This window comes from Castanea sativa, chromosome 1 (assembly GCF_040712315.1).
Source record: "Castanea sativa cultivar Marrone di Chiusa Pesio chromosome 1, ASM4071231v1".
In the NCBI taxonomy this organism is placed as follows: domain Eukaryota; kingdom Viridiplantae; phylum Streptophyta; class Magnoliopsida; order Fagales; family Fagaceae; genus Castanea; species Castanea sativa.
The window spans coordinates 87,146,018-87,160,946 of NC_134013.1; the positions used below are offsets into that span (position 1 = coordinate 87,146,018).

Consider the following 14,929-nt stretch of genomic DNA (forward strand, 5'->3'; position numbering starts at 1 on the left):
TTTTACTTTTTTTAATTAATTTTTTTTTATTTTTACCCAATAGATCATAATAACTTCTTTTTACTATTATATAAAATAGCCTTTTTTTTATCACCCAAGCCTAGTTATTATCTTACATATTATGACCCAAGTCTGACCATTTCCACGTGTAAATCAAAGTTAAAACTATTACCCAGTTACAAGCTCTCTTCCTCCTCCCCCGCATATAGATGGTACTTCTATAAAATCTCATTCTCATGAAATCATGTCTTCATTTTGTATAACTGATACTTCTAGAAAATCTCATTTTCATGAAATCGTGTCTTCATATTTTCCCAATTTTAATTCAATATGTTTTTGTTTATTAATAATGTACTATGCAATTTATACAGACAAATTCTCTTTGTCATCAACTTGTGCAACAAAAATATATATAAATCTTGAAATCCTTGAGATTGCTAAAATAATTAACAAGTGCATATTTCTAAAATTTATAATAAGAAAAAAGTGTAATAAATAGCATATACTATCTCACAAAATGTCATTTACTTAATATTTTCTTTTTAAAAAAATTCAATGATAGAAATGGTAAAAAACATTATCCTACAAAAGAAATACCAAAAATACATGCAAAACAATTTTCATAGGAAGATTTATCTTTAAAGAATATGAAAACAATAGTAAAGATAAAATGCATTGAATGAGATCATACGAAATAGGTTTGTTAATCATTTCAAATTATATTCATCGTTTACATTAAAAAAAAATAATACATCATATTATTTACATTAAAAAAATAATACATATTAATTTCAAAGTTCATTGCAAGATGCAAACTGCTAGGGTATTGCAACAATAAATAACATTGATACAACAATGAGTTGGTATTACATTTCATGCATGCTTTGCAAAAGGAATGTCAAACCACAAATAGAATCATTTCAATGTGCAAAATGTGGAACAAAAACAAATATTTCTATCCCAAGGTTAGAGGCACTCACATTAACTACATAGTCTCCAAATATTTATAATATATTCATCTCACTATAACTACTGTAAGTGCACAATTGCACCTGGACCCAAAGACAATCACGGGCTCAGGCCCAATGAGCCTTAAACAATAAGATCTGTAGAGTGTGGGCTTTAAACCTATGTTAGAAATGCTAGAAGTTTGATAACAGACTTTTATAAGCAAACACAAGTAAATAAAGAACGATAATGACAAATGGATCTCCTCGGACTCGAGCCGAGGACTATTTCTTTATTATTTCTCTTTCTTCCTTCAAAATTACAAGTTCTTAATTTCTTTCTTAGTTTCCCGATCTCCCTTTTTCTTTGGCCTTTACCCCCCTTTTATACTTCCTTCCCTAATACTTTTTGAACAGTGACTAGAAGTTTCCACCTCACTGTTCAGGGGTCACCTCCCCATTAATGCGGCCAGGGAGGTAGGTGCAGAGCCTTTAATGCGGAGGTGGCAGCCTTTATTCTTGATATTTTCTTTAATACTGGTGCATCTAGAAGATTCAGAATGTCCCCTTTTAACCACTGGTCTCTCCAGAGTTGTGCTTTGACCTTCATAATGAAATTTTGAATTCTCTAGGGCTTTTCCGAGGAGAAACTAGTCCTCGGCTGTAGCCTCGGACCCTCGTATGGGCCAACTCATAGAGTTTTAACCCTGGAGCAGGTCGGCCCTCCATGTTACAGCCCAAAGGCCCATATGCCCACTTGGGTCCTTTTACCCCCCACAACTACTATATATATACAATTGCAAACTACTTCAGTTACGAGATTCAAATTGAAGTTTTTGATGCAAAACAACTTTTGATATATTTGATCAAGATGTCGAGAAAATCCTAAATAAATCTGCAGGAGATCTTGCTTAAGAACAAATTGAGGTGGAATTTATTTAAATTATTGTAAAAATATTGATATTGTAGAAGGAATCCCACATGATTTGAAAAAAAAAAAGGAAAAAAAAAAAAGGATTTTCCTACTTTATTTGAATGAATTCAATCTAAATGATGGTTTTGAAAATTACATAGTTGCTAAAATTTTTTATGCACCTTTAAATGACAAAAAGGTATGGAAACAAAATATACACAATCCAATATGCTATATTAATTCCTTTTGCTGCACTATTCCAAAATTAACCTATATATATATATTTATATTTACAAAAAAACTGTCACATCATTGAAATTTAATATGAAAGCAAATACCTACGAAAAATCTTAGCGACAAAGTCCAAATTTGGTAAAATCCAATCAAGAATCTCCTAGTGCCAATTCATTAGTGATTAACACAAATGATGCAACAAAAGGAAAAGTAGTGAAAGCTCAAAATACCCTTCAACTTATAAGTGTCACCATACCACAATAACAAAGCATTGAAGAAAAAAAAAATCATAATGGAAGAATTAATATGCTTTGATCAAATTGTGTTATATAATATACTCCAAAGTTGTTTTAATTATTGCTCATTAGTTGAACAAAATATTCATAATAGATATATGTGTACGATTTATAATTATTTTTTTTATGATAAATTCATTAGTAACAGAGTTTTATGATATATATGCTATAATATATGTATAAATTTTCAAAAAAAAAAATTACATAAAACATTACAACATTGTCTGCACGGGCAACTTACTAGTTGCTATAAAGGTTTTACTCAGTTAAGAAAGATGGTTAAACAGGAGCTGCTACGTGTGAGGCTAAAAGGTGGCTCGGGTATGCTTTCTATGCTTGAGGACTGTAGAGTAAGACAGATGGACATTATTGTGACTATAAATAGATCCGTAAAACCATTTATGAAGATCTGGGGTTTTGAATTTAGTGTTCATTGAAGATTTAAAATTTTCAAAATTTTTACAAATATCATTTTTAAATCTTGATTTGTTTATTTTTATGATGTGTTTAATCTTTATATATGTTTTTAACAAGTAAAACAGTTATGGAATCCTAATGGAACTTCAAGTGGGTAGGGTAATAAAATCCAAACCACAAGTAGTTATTAATAAAATTGGTCTAACAACATTTGAATTTACCGTAATTACCTTTAAAACATGTCTTTAACATGCTTATTATATATATTATTTTCATGTATATAATAAAATTCCATCATATCGGTTTAATATAATTCAATATAATAATTTTTTAAAAAATATTAATCACAGGTAATGTTTATAGAACTTTTTAAATCCAGTTTTTTTTTTTTTAAATAAACTAAAGATTACGTGTTAAAATATAATAATAGCTTTTAAAAAATTGTAATACTAATATGTTATCTTTGTAGAGAAAAAGTATATCATATATCCGCTACATGTAGCCTCTCTCTCTCACAACAAATGGGTTGTTCAATGGTATAATTTTCCCTTTGTTTGGGCCTCTTTATTTACTTCTTGGGTTTTCAATTTGGAATGAAAGTCACAATTTGGAATTTTAAAAAAGAAGGAATATGACTACTATATGACTGAAATTTAGGAGAGAGGGAAAGACCAAACCATGTCTAATGCCCAAACCTAAACCCAAAGTCAAATCAGAGAAAACTCCAAAGATTAAGTGCTTGTTTGAATTGAGAGGGGGAGAGAGAGAGAGTGGAGAGGAGTAAAGTAGAATTGGCTGAAAAAATGCTAATTTTAGGCCAAATCTACTATACTCAACTCTCTCTCCCTCTAGCTCCCTCAATCCAAACGGACCATAAAGAATCTTCTGAACATCAAGTTTGTGCCATCAATTAGTGGTTTTATGACTTTTATGTAGCAAAAGGAAAAAAAAAAAAAAAATTGTTAAAGGAGTCTTGTGAATTTCAAGCACTGTCGATCAATTAAAAAATATTATATGTTATGAGCGTATGACATATATATGCCCCCTTCATATGGGTGGATCTCACAAGTATATGAGACCCCTCCCTTTTATTATTAGATGTATCATGTGCATTTAAGGCCTCCCTCACATGTTGATGGGGTGAACCCACAAGTGTGAGACCTACTCCCCTGTAAGGGGGCAGTATATATAGCGTTACACATCAATTAGTTGTTTTATTTAGCAAAAGCAAAGAACTTTTTATTTATTTATAATTGTTTAGATTAAAATTCCAAATACTAAACACACATTTATATCAACTAATAATACTTGTGATTTGCGAAGATCCCAATTAATAATTATGATTAGGACTAGTTGGTTTTGGCAGGATGAGAGTGCAATATCCACTCCCAACAAAACAAAAACCCTAGCTCTTCCAACGTCCAAACTTGAATCTAACTATTGGTTACTTGTTTGTAATGAGCAAAGACTTATTAAAAGGGAAAAGTTAACGAGCAAAGACTTATTAAAAGGGAAAGGTTAACGGATGCCTTAAATACATTAGTTTATAAACTAATTTTAAAAACTTTTTATAGAAAAAGAAAAAAGTAACTAGATTTTTTTTACAACTTTTCATATTTTCCATAAAAGTTTTATTAAAATTTTCTTAAAATTGGTCAATAACAAATGTTCTAACACTTGATAACAAGACCAAATAAATAAATAAAAAAGAAGAAAAAAAATACTATTGGTTACTCGTTTGTGGCGAGTAAAGACTTAAAACAGCAAGTCAGGTAGGGAAAGAACTCTTATTTTTTCGTTTTATGAAAACGATAGCTAGTATGAATGTATGGTAAAAGAAATGGTCGTCAACCCACATCCCAACAGAATCTCTCTGGAAGTCTCTTTAACTATAGTACATGAGAAGCACGGTTGCAACAGAAGACTCTTATTACGTTCAATTAATGGTTTCATTGAAAAGAGAGTTTTATGGGAATGAACTGTGGATCATACACGAAACATGAGTGATTTTTTTTAATACAAAAAACATATTAATAATAATAAATAATAATAAATTCAACATTATAAAAATGAAGAAACTAAATTATAATTTGCATCCTTAAAATTTGGAAATATGTTGCATATAGTTTGGATTTAAGTTCTTCCATCAATGCACTATAATGAGTTGTCTGTTAAGTACCAACTAAGCTCAAAACAACGTTTTTTTTTTTTTAATTCAAAACTATGTTGTTTTAAATTTTTAATAATTAGTTTGCAATTTACACTCTCAAAGTTTTAGGAAGTACTTAACGAACATTTTATCGTGGATGGAATTACTTAAATCTTAATTAGATATAATATTACTGGTGCGGATCCAAATATTGAAACTTTAATGGCAAAAATCTAATTAACCCAAATTTTAAAGATGAAAAAATGTGTTGTTTAAGAGGACATGTCACCCTTTCAGTCTTCTTGTCTTCACTTTTTGAGACTTTTTCCACTGGTTTGGGGGGATCGAACAAATCAATTACATCTATTTTTCCAGAACAATAACTCAATTACATCTATGCTTCACATACCTCTTCTGGAGTGCATGGCTCTTCTATGATGTGTCGGGCAAAGAAAACCGAGAAAATAAGCCCTGTAAGTTCACTTGAATAGTTGGTGGATGCACCAATTGGAAAATCAATGAAAGCCTTTCCAGCTCTGTTTGTATACTCTATCTTACTCTCCTTCTTAAGACCCTCCACAACACATGACTGGATCACTCCATGCCAATCAATCAGAGATGGTGAGACTATGATTTCAGCTGGTGGAATCTTTAAACTGGGATTCTTCAGCCCAGGTAATTCGGAAAACCGATATTTAGGAATTTGGTACTCAGTATCTAATAATGACGGAGTTGTATGGGTAGCCAACAGAGAAACCCCCCTTAAAAATCACCAAGGAGTGTTCAAGGTTACCAACAAGGGAATTCTTGTCATTCTTGATAGCACAAATACTACTATTTGGTCATCCAAAACATCAAGAACTACAGGGAAAAAGATCAACAATGCAACTGCACAGCTCTTGGATTCAGGAAATCTTGTGGTGAAAGATGGAAATGTTAGGGACCCAAACACCTTTTTGTGGCAGAGTTTTGATTATCCTAGTGACACATTGCTACCGTCAATGAAGATTGGATGGGACCTAAATAGTGGTATAGATAGGCATGTAACATCTTGGAAGAGTATGGAAGATCCTTCCCAAGGTCAATTTTCAGGATATTTTGATCATCGAGGGCTCCCACAATTAGTTGCTATGGACGGAGACAGAATAAAGGTTAGACTAGGGTCTTGGAATGGCCTTCATTTTACGGGGATGCCATGGTTAATACCAAATCCGTTTTTCACGTATAAATTCGTGATGAATGAGAAAGAGACTTATTTCCAGTATGATGTCCCAAACAACACTTTTTTCTTGAGGTATGTGTTAAATGTTAGTATTATGATTACATTTACTATTTCTTAACAATTTAAGTTTTTGAGATAATTAGTAGTTTATTATAGTATCAATGTTTTTATTTTTTTAATAATTTGATAATTACAACAATGGAGAGTAGTAAATCATGGTTCTCCTTATAAAGGAGAATAGACAATGTCACGTGGGAGGAGAGTAATTTTATTTATTTGTTATTATTAAGTTCTTATAATTCGTTAATTACAATAATTTGAAGGAAATGGATTTGAATCTTGATTCTGCTTAAAAAGGAGAGCAAACAATTTTGCTTGGGAGAGGGTGTTAAAATAATGATTAAATGTACTATTTCTTAATGACCTAAGTTGTGGGGGCAATTGGTGAATTGTCGGAATGAGAAAAAATACTTGTTATGAGTATAATAAATTTCTAACTTTTGAGAAATTTTGTTTTCTCAAGGTTTGTGTTAAACCCATCTGGCGTTGGGGAGGGCTTTAAATGGATGGATACCACCAAAAGTTGGGAGATTGGAATTACAACCCAGGCAGATGTGTGTCAAAATTATGCCCACTGTGGTGTCTACTCTACCTGTGACATCAATAAATCTCCAGTATGTTCATGTTTGGATGGATTTAAACCAAAATTTCCAAATAATTGGTATTCAGCAGATTGGTCTGGTGGGTGTGTTCGAGAAACTCCACCGGCTTGCAATGACAAAGATGGGTTCCAAAACTACAAGAATGTGAAATTGCCTAACACCTGCTTTTCTTGGTTTGATAACAAAATGAGTCTTAAGGAATGTGAAGAAATGTGTTTGAAAAACTGCTCATGCAATGCATATGCAAATTTAGATGTCAGAAACGGAGGAAGTGGTTGCTTGCTTTGGTTGGCTGACCTGGTTGATATAGTAGTACTCCAAGTGGGTGGGCAAGACATCTATATTCGTCAGCCCTCTTCAGTACTAGGTATCCCCTTTGCTATTCTTTTATTTATTTATTCTTTTAGTAATTTTACTTTCAAGTAATGCTAATGAAAACAACACTTTTGACAACTTTTATTCACAATTACAGATATATTTGTTAAGATTGGAATAACATTAGTTTTCATTTATGTTGTTAGAAGCCTAGTAACTCAACTAACACCTTCTAGTATTTTCAACAGAGACTTCCACGGTTTAAGTCCTTCCCACAGTGTAATTATTGAATTAAAAAAATTCCACATGTCCACCACAAACAACATTTTTGTTATGCACTAATCATTACAAAGTCACATGTTATGTCATCATTTACTATGTAAAATAAAAAATTTAAAAATAAATGTCTTATAATTGTGCCTAGTGAATGTCCTTTATGTTTCTAATCCTAATATTTTCTAGCGATTATTATACTTTTCCACCCTAAACTATACCATCTTTTACATTTTACCCTTTGAACTATTGAAATGCTTGATCAACCCCCCATGTTGTCTATTTTAGTGTTGAGTCTACTTTGGCATAAAATTCATATGGCACATCATAAAGTAAAATAAATATAAACAAAAAAGAGAAAAATTAATATGGTATATCCTATGGTAAAAAAATATAACTTTCTTTACTCTACTTTTGATCTTTCAGATCATATTGAGAAGAACAGACACCCTCGACCTCAAGTAATAATCACAATCACAGTATGCAGTGCAATACTACTCATGGTAATGCTTGTAATGGGGCTGGCCTTATATTTATCGAGGATGAAACATAGAAAGGAAGGTAATTTATAAGACATGGATTCTTACAATTTCATATACATAATAATAGATTTTTAGCCAGGTAATTTGAATATGAAGTCTTTAAACTGGAAAAAACCTTAGATAAGGTGGTCAACAATTTTCTTTTAACTATACAATTGTTGAACTTATTTCTGCTCAATGACTCCCTTACAGTTTCAGTAATGACTATAAAAGACCAAAATGATTATAACAATGACGGCTGGGACGAAGATATGGAGTTACCGATATTTGATCTGATAACCATATCTAATGCCACTCATAACTTTGCAAGATACAACAAGTTAGGAGAAGGTGGCTTTGGATCTGTATACAAGGTAAATAAATACCTAACCAGTTGAACTATTTTTTTTTTCAAAATTAATTGGAATTTTTCCTTTCAGGGTACATTGCTTGGGGGGCAAGAAATAGCTGTAAAGAGACTTTCAAAGAGTTCTGGACAAGGATTCAATGAGTTCAAAAATGAAGTTATATTAATTGCCAGACTCCAACACCGCAACCTTGTGAAGCTGCTCAGTTGTTGTATTCAAGAAAATGAAAAAATGTTAATCTATGAATACATGCACAACAAAAGCTTGGACTCATTTATTTTTGGTTTGAACTTTGATCCCTCATTATTGAATCAAGCACATTCATGTTTAGAAATTTCATCTTTTATTAATGAATTATGTTGTTGAGATTTTAGACGAATATGTGTTAACAACAATATGAATATCAACAGACCAAACAAAGAGTAAACTGCTTGATTGGCATATGCGCCACAACATTATCTGTGGCATTGCTAAAGGGCTTCTTTACCTTCATGAAGACTCCAGATTGAGAATTATCCACAGAGATCTCAAAGCTAGCAATGTCCTACTAGATAATAATATGAATCCAAAAATTTCTGACTTTGGCCTTGCTAAAACAATTGTGGGAGATCAAACAGAGGCTGATACCAAAAGAATTGTTGGAACATAGTGAGTATTCTTAAACTTCTTTTATAGTTTATGCTTGGAGATATTTTTTACTTTATTTTTATTTTTACAGTGGTTATATGCCTCCTGAGTATGCTGGGTATGGACAAGTCTCAGTGAAAACTGATGTTTTTAGCTTTGGAGTTTTATTACTAGAGATTGTGAGCGGAAAGAAGAGCAAGGAATTGTGCAACACTGTCCAATGCCTTAATCTTCTAGGACATGTAAGTATTAACATTGACATTCCACTATTTCAGTGATATTAGGATATCACCTTTCGAAATGGATATATTTCATACTTCATATTAAATATTATAAATTTAAAGGTGTGTCTAGTGTCAAGTTATTAAAAACTTTGACAAACACTCGTACAAAAAGTATTATTCGTGAAATGAACTCTCTGTTTCAAGTGAGTATTGATATGTGAAATCATTAGGTCATACAATGATCATGTAATTCTAGTGTTTCAATCGTATCTGGGTTTTTGTTTTAGGCATGGAGATTATGGATTGAAGATAAGCCAAAGGAACTGATAGATGAATTCTTAATCTTTGATGACTCGTGCACTTTATTTGAAGTGTTACGTTGCATTCATGTGGGTTTGTTATGTGTACAACAAAGTCCAGAAGATAGGCCGAACATGTCATCCGTGGTTCTAATGTTAAGCAGTGACAATCCATTGCCCAATCCAAGGCAGCCAGGTTATTTTACAGAGAAGGCTCTACTTGGAGAAGATTATTCAACAAGAAATGTGATCTCCTGTACAGTGTTAGAAGCAAGGTAGAGTATCATCACCTGAGACTCAACAGCAAAAAGGAGTGACTGAAAAAGAAGGTTGCAAGGCGCTGCTGTTCATATTAGAAAACTGTAAATGTATGAATATGAACATCATTAATTAGAGAGGAATATGACCTCTGTTTGTATACAAGAGGGTAGAGCATAACTGCCACCCAAACTAATGACAAAGGTAAAACTACAGTCGTTTAGATCTATTTCTTCAACTTGCACTTAATATCTTTTGTGTAGAGAAATGGAGCCTTCATACCGAACGGATTCATGTATAGCAAATTTCATGCATTCCTTGTGAAGTAGGCACTTTTGCTGAATTGTACATCATTGTATCATACATGTTCCCTATAAAGTAGAAACTGTTTTCCTTTCAAACTATTATCCCCACTCCACATACATCATCAATTCCTTAATTTTTATTCCTTACTGCTAAAAAATAATAATAATTGCTATCAAATGATGATTACTTTTTCCCCCTTTCAAACTATTATTTTCATGTATATAATAAAATTCCATCATATCAGTATTCTATAATTCAATATAATAATTTTTCTTCATTAAGTCAAGTGTAAGTTTTTTTTTATTTTATAGAATAGTGTCACAGTTAATGTTTATTGAACATTTTAAATCAAGGTTTTATCTTTTTATATTTTGTTAATAAACCAAGATAATTCATTGGAATATATCAATATAATAATAGTTTCAAAAAACATAAAATGTTTTACTAAAATGAAGGAGTGTCCAAAGGCAAGCATCCATAAAGAATTACAGGCTAACATTGATATAATCCAAAAAATCAACATTGGAACTACATGACAACCCCGATCTAAGTACAATATTCAAACAAAGACCTCAAAAAAAGGGGGGGATAATTACAGAGATTTCAAGAAAACTCTTCTTAATTTCCTCCAAAGACAGCTTTTGACAATTTCCCTATCCATATCATCCATATGAGACAATAGGCAGAGTAGCTTGCCAGACACCTTGTTCTTGTGATGGCCAAAACATTCCTCTCCACACAACCAACAAAATCTATAACCTGCCTTGGCAACACAAGTATTACCCTGAAAGCTGTGAGTACAGAAGACCAAACCTGTTTTGCTAAGAGACAATGAAGTAAAATCTGCTCAATGGTTTCACAACTATACTTGCACATTAAACGTCTTTTAACAACCACCATCTTCCGATGGGTCCTCCCATATGAACTCTGTATGGGCCCCTAAATTAAAACCAAAGAATTACAGAATGATTTAATGATCAAATTCAAAAGAATTTTACACTATGCATGTAGTTGATCTTCACATCTACCTGCACCAGATATATACATATAAAATGCTCTAATTTCTTTCTTGGGAATAAGAACTAACCACTTGCTCCAGTTTGAACATTGTGATCCCCAATCCATACATAGAAGACAGATGATTGCCTGAATAATAAATTATGTATTACTATAGATTATGGAGTGAAGAATCTAAATCTTGGTATTATATGATAAATTGTCTACTTTCCTCAGTTTTGTCTCCTTTAAGCAATAGCATTCAGACATGACAAAAAGAAAAGATTGAAACACACACACACACACACACACATATATAAAATAAAGTAAAAACTCTTACCATCTTGGTTATTCAGAAATCAGAACCCACAGAGACCAGCTGAGAAAGGCAGACAAGTAACACTGTACTTGTATCAAGCACCTAAAGAATAAAACATCCTTGTCAACCTCATAAATATTACATCATAAATCACAACCGCTTATAACCCAAATCACATAAAAAATAATAATAAAAAACCTTACAAGCGCAAGCACACAAACACAGCTCAATTATGACAATAATTATTTCATACATTGAATGTAATGCATTTTCCCTCTCAAAGTGGATGCGCCTTACAGTTATATGGGACCCACGCTGTGTAAAAGGGAGAATGCATATATCGAGAGCATACAAAACTCAACTATAGTAAATTAGTAAATAATCATCTAATGCAAGAGATATTTACATCATCTCTCTAACAATGTACAGGCCTTACAATGGGACCTACACGACAAGAAGATGCATAGGATAGCTTCTTCAACTATGGGCATCATTATAATCATAATCATTATCATATTATGACATACAAAGCAGCGTATGGTTAATGCCAAGCCCACTCTCTAATGCTTTACAAAACAATGTTCAATTTTGTCAAATCTAACGAATTCGGAAAGTTTGAATCAGATCAAATAGTACTATACTCCACACAGTCCAAAAAAATATTGCAACATTTTCAATGTTATAATAATGTTTACAATATTAATACTGCAAAGTACAATCAATAGTTCAATACTTGGTGTTGTTCAAAACAAAACACAAAAATTCAAGCACAATTCAACGACTCGGCCGGCTTTACATTGAATTGAACACTACGAAGAGAGCGCTGAGGAAAATGAAATAAAGCCTACGAATAAAATGAGAGAAAATTCAGAGAGATAAAGATTGCTGAGATCTGAGAAAGAGAGCTTACCAGCTTGATCTACTTGATACTTCCTCTTCTAAATTATAATTCTCTTTGAGAGAGAGAGAGAGACAACGAAAACGACTGGGAAATTATTATGAAAAAAAAATATATATATATATATATATATAGGAGAAAGGAGATTGGTTTTAATTGGGCTTTTTCTGGGCCAAGGGTAGCCGATTATGTTATCAGTGGGTGCACTTTAGCATGCAACCCAAATTCTTTGATTGGGCTATTTGTTTAACACACTTCATCACATACATTAGCATTAGATTACTTCTCATCAAGTATCGGTGGTGGTCCATGTGTAAATGATACAATCTAACTACAAATTGACAAATATGCAAGTGTTGAAGCATTTTAATATTAAATAATTAAAATGAATAAATTTTATAACATAAATATAAAGATGTGAGAGTGAATGTAGAAAATGAGGAATTAGTGAAAATGTTTAATCCCACATTGAAAATGAGAAAGACTATTTTGTTCTTTTTAATTGTGGTGATTAAGGGATAACATGAATTGTCTCAAATATTGGGCCAGATACGTGCGCAAGGGGGAGGTGAAGGGTGGAGGTACCTTGGATCCTCCTACTTGACAGCCCATTCAGAGTAAATAACGAGCCATTAACCCACTTAATGGACTATCCGTTTGGCTCTTTTCATTATTTAGAAAACTCCTTATCTCACCATTAATTGCATAACTTTAACCCATCAGAATAATATCCAACAATTAATCTTGTAACACCCACTATATCAGAATAATGGACCTAACAATTAATCTTGTAACACTCACTATATCAAAATAATGGACCTAATTAATCATATTGATTTGGGTAGTAATTTCGTGAGGCTCATTGAGTCTATAAATAGACCCATTCAGACACAATCCATGTGACTGCAAATACACTAAAAAAAAATAGAGAGATTCTTGGCAAGGAAGGGTGTTCTTTCTAGTGGAGCTTTGGGCTTGAACACTTTGTGCAGAGGTTGTTCTAGCCATACGACACTTGTTGGGCTGTTGTATCCCGGGAGAGACAAGTCAGAGACGGTCTGCACCGGTTACAAAGTTTAGCCAACCAAGGGCTTGAATCTCCTTAAAGAGAGCGAGTGCCGCGCCTCAATCCAAATAGTGTTGTGTAATCTCTTTCTTTAAACTAATAAAAATTCAGAAGTATTATTTAGTTTCTCTTCGTGTTATTTCCATTATCATTGTGTTTACACCAACAACAAGTTATGGCAAAAATGTGTATGAAGTGTGGTACTAGAATTATTTCAAAATGAATGGCAAAATGTGTTGCTAATGGACCCCATCTCTTGTGCCCACACACAACTCTGTCTATAAAATCAAATTACCACCTTTCAAGTGCTAACCAAGTCATCGATGGTGACAATTGTGTCGGGGAGATAAACACCTTGGGAAGTTTTCTTGAATAATTAATATAATATATAGAGACACACTTTAACCCAAAAGGCCTAAGCCCCAATGAGTATGTGTTTATTTATGTTATATTAACCACGCATTATTCTCATCATTATTCAAATGTGGGACTTCACTCACACTTGTATAGCCAACAGTCTCCCTTTCACGTGTGAGTCTCTGCCTCTCTATGGGCTTCAAGGCCTCTCTGTGGGCCATGAACAAGTCATACAAGCTCCCCCTTGCCTTATGGGATATTTTCATCATCAACTCATAATCCATGGGCCTCTTGTATGCTATCCATGGGAACCACATGTTAACCCCGCACACACATCTAGGGAACCGTGCACATCCAAGTCTTTGGGAACCTCACGCTACACTATTAGCAACATTCCTTTGTTGGGATTTTTCTCCAGGATCCTTGTGTGTGGGTCGTTTAGGCTTGCTTTGTCCCCACTAGGTAGGGACCATGAACACCTCACAATCTTTGCCGCACACCACCATAGACTCTAATACTACTTGTTGGTGAACCTCGCACCATTATGAAAATAGATATTACAACTCTCAAGTTTATGCCAAACTTGAGTTCACAATAAATTGGATATATAACAAATAAAACTCAAGGAGTAAATACAATTTCACCACAAAACCCAAAAGCAAGATCTTCCTATGAACACTCGAACACTCTGTGGTTGTAGCACTCAAACTTCCAAGAGAACTCCACCAATTTATCTTCATTATGTGTAGCTTGAGCAAAGAAAAATGTCTCATTTTTCTTTTTCACTCTCATACCATCTCACTATATATTCTCTCTATCTCTTCAGACTACACCTCTCACTAAACTCTCAATCTCTTAGTGCTTTTTGCTCATTCAATGAAACTCACACAATGGTCGAATGGCCTCTCTTTTTGCTTCAGCTCTTCCTTTTCATTCAGCGTGTAAAACACGCTTAGCATCACTTCATATTAAGGGTCCGTTTGGTTCGATGAGTAGAGAAATGGGAGGATAGAAAATGGAGAGGGGATAGAAAAGTAGAAAGATAAAAAAGATTTTGTTTTCTCTCATATGTGTTTGGTTGGGAGAGTAGAAAAATGGAGGGATGGAAAATTTTTTTATTTTGTTGAGAAGAAAAATGAGAGGATAAAAAATAGAGTTTGTATAAATTTATAATTATGTCCAAATTAGATAAAACAAAAAATAACACATTATATTATTAAAGAATTATGTATGAATGATTACTTCATTAACCAAAAAAAAAA

The 14,929-nt window shown here is 32.9% G+C and overlaps 1 protein-coding gene and 1 long non-coding RNA gene across 2 annotated transcripts; one reads left to right on the forward strand and one right to left on the reverse strand.

Annotated features, from left to right (window-relative positions):
* The first annotated feature begins 5,474 nt into the window (after positions 1-5,474).
* LOC142636324 (G-type lectin S-receptor-like serine/threonine-protein kinase At4g27290) lies at positions 5,475-9,746 on the forward strand. The gene is made up of 8 exons (XM_075810512.1): positions 5,475-6,250; positions 6,702-7,207; positions 7,855-7,989; positions 8,163-8,323; positions 8,390-8,600; positions 8,728-8,965; positions 9,036-9,186; positions 9,456-9,746. Exons 1-8 carry the CDS (start codon positions 5,475-5,477, stop codon positions 9,744-9,746), a joined length of 2,469 nt encoding a protein of 822 aa, XP_075666627.1.
* A 690-nt stretch (positions 9,747-10,436) lies between these two features.
* On the reverse strand, positions 10,437-12,331 carry LOC142622845 (uncharacterized). The gene is made up of 4 exons (XR_012841970.1): positions 12,257-12,331; positions 11,368-11,448; positions 11,119-11,177; positions 10,437-10,970 (listed from the first exon to the last, which is right to left on the reverse strand). It is a non-coding gene; the product is annotated as an uncharacterized LOC142622845 (long non-coding RNA).
* Positions 12,332-14,929: the final 2,598 nt, after the last annotated feature.

Coding starts and splice junctions, on each gene's coding strand:
- LOC142636324 (XM_075810512.1), top strand. CDS start 5,475: ATGAAAGCCTTTCCAGCTCTGTTTGTATACTCTATCTTACTCTCCTTC. Junction 7,990..8,162: donor GATGAAACATAGAAAGGAAG/GTAATTTATAAG, acceptor ACTCCCTTACAG/TTTCAGTAATGACTATAAAA. Junction 8,324..8,389: donor GCTTTGGATCTGTATACAAG/GTAAATAAATAC, acceptor TTTTCCTTTCAG/GGTACATTGCTTGGGGGGCA.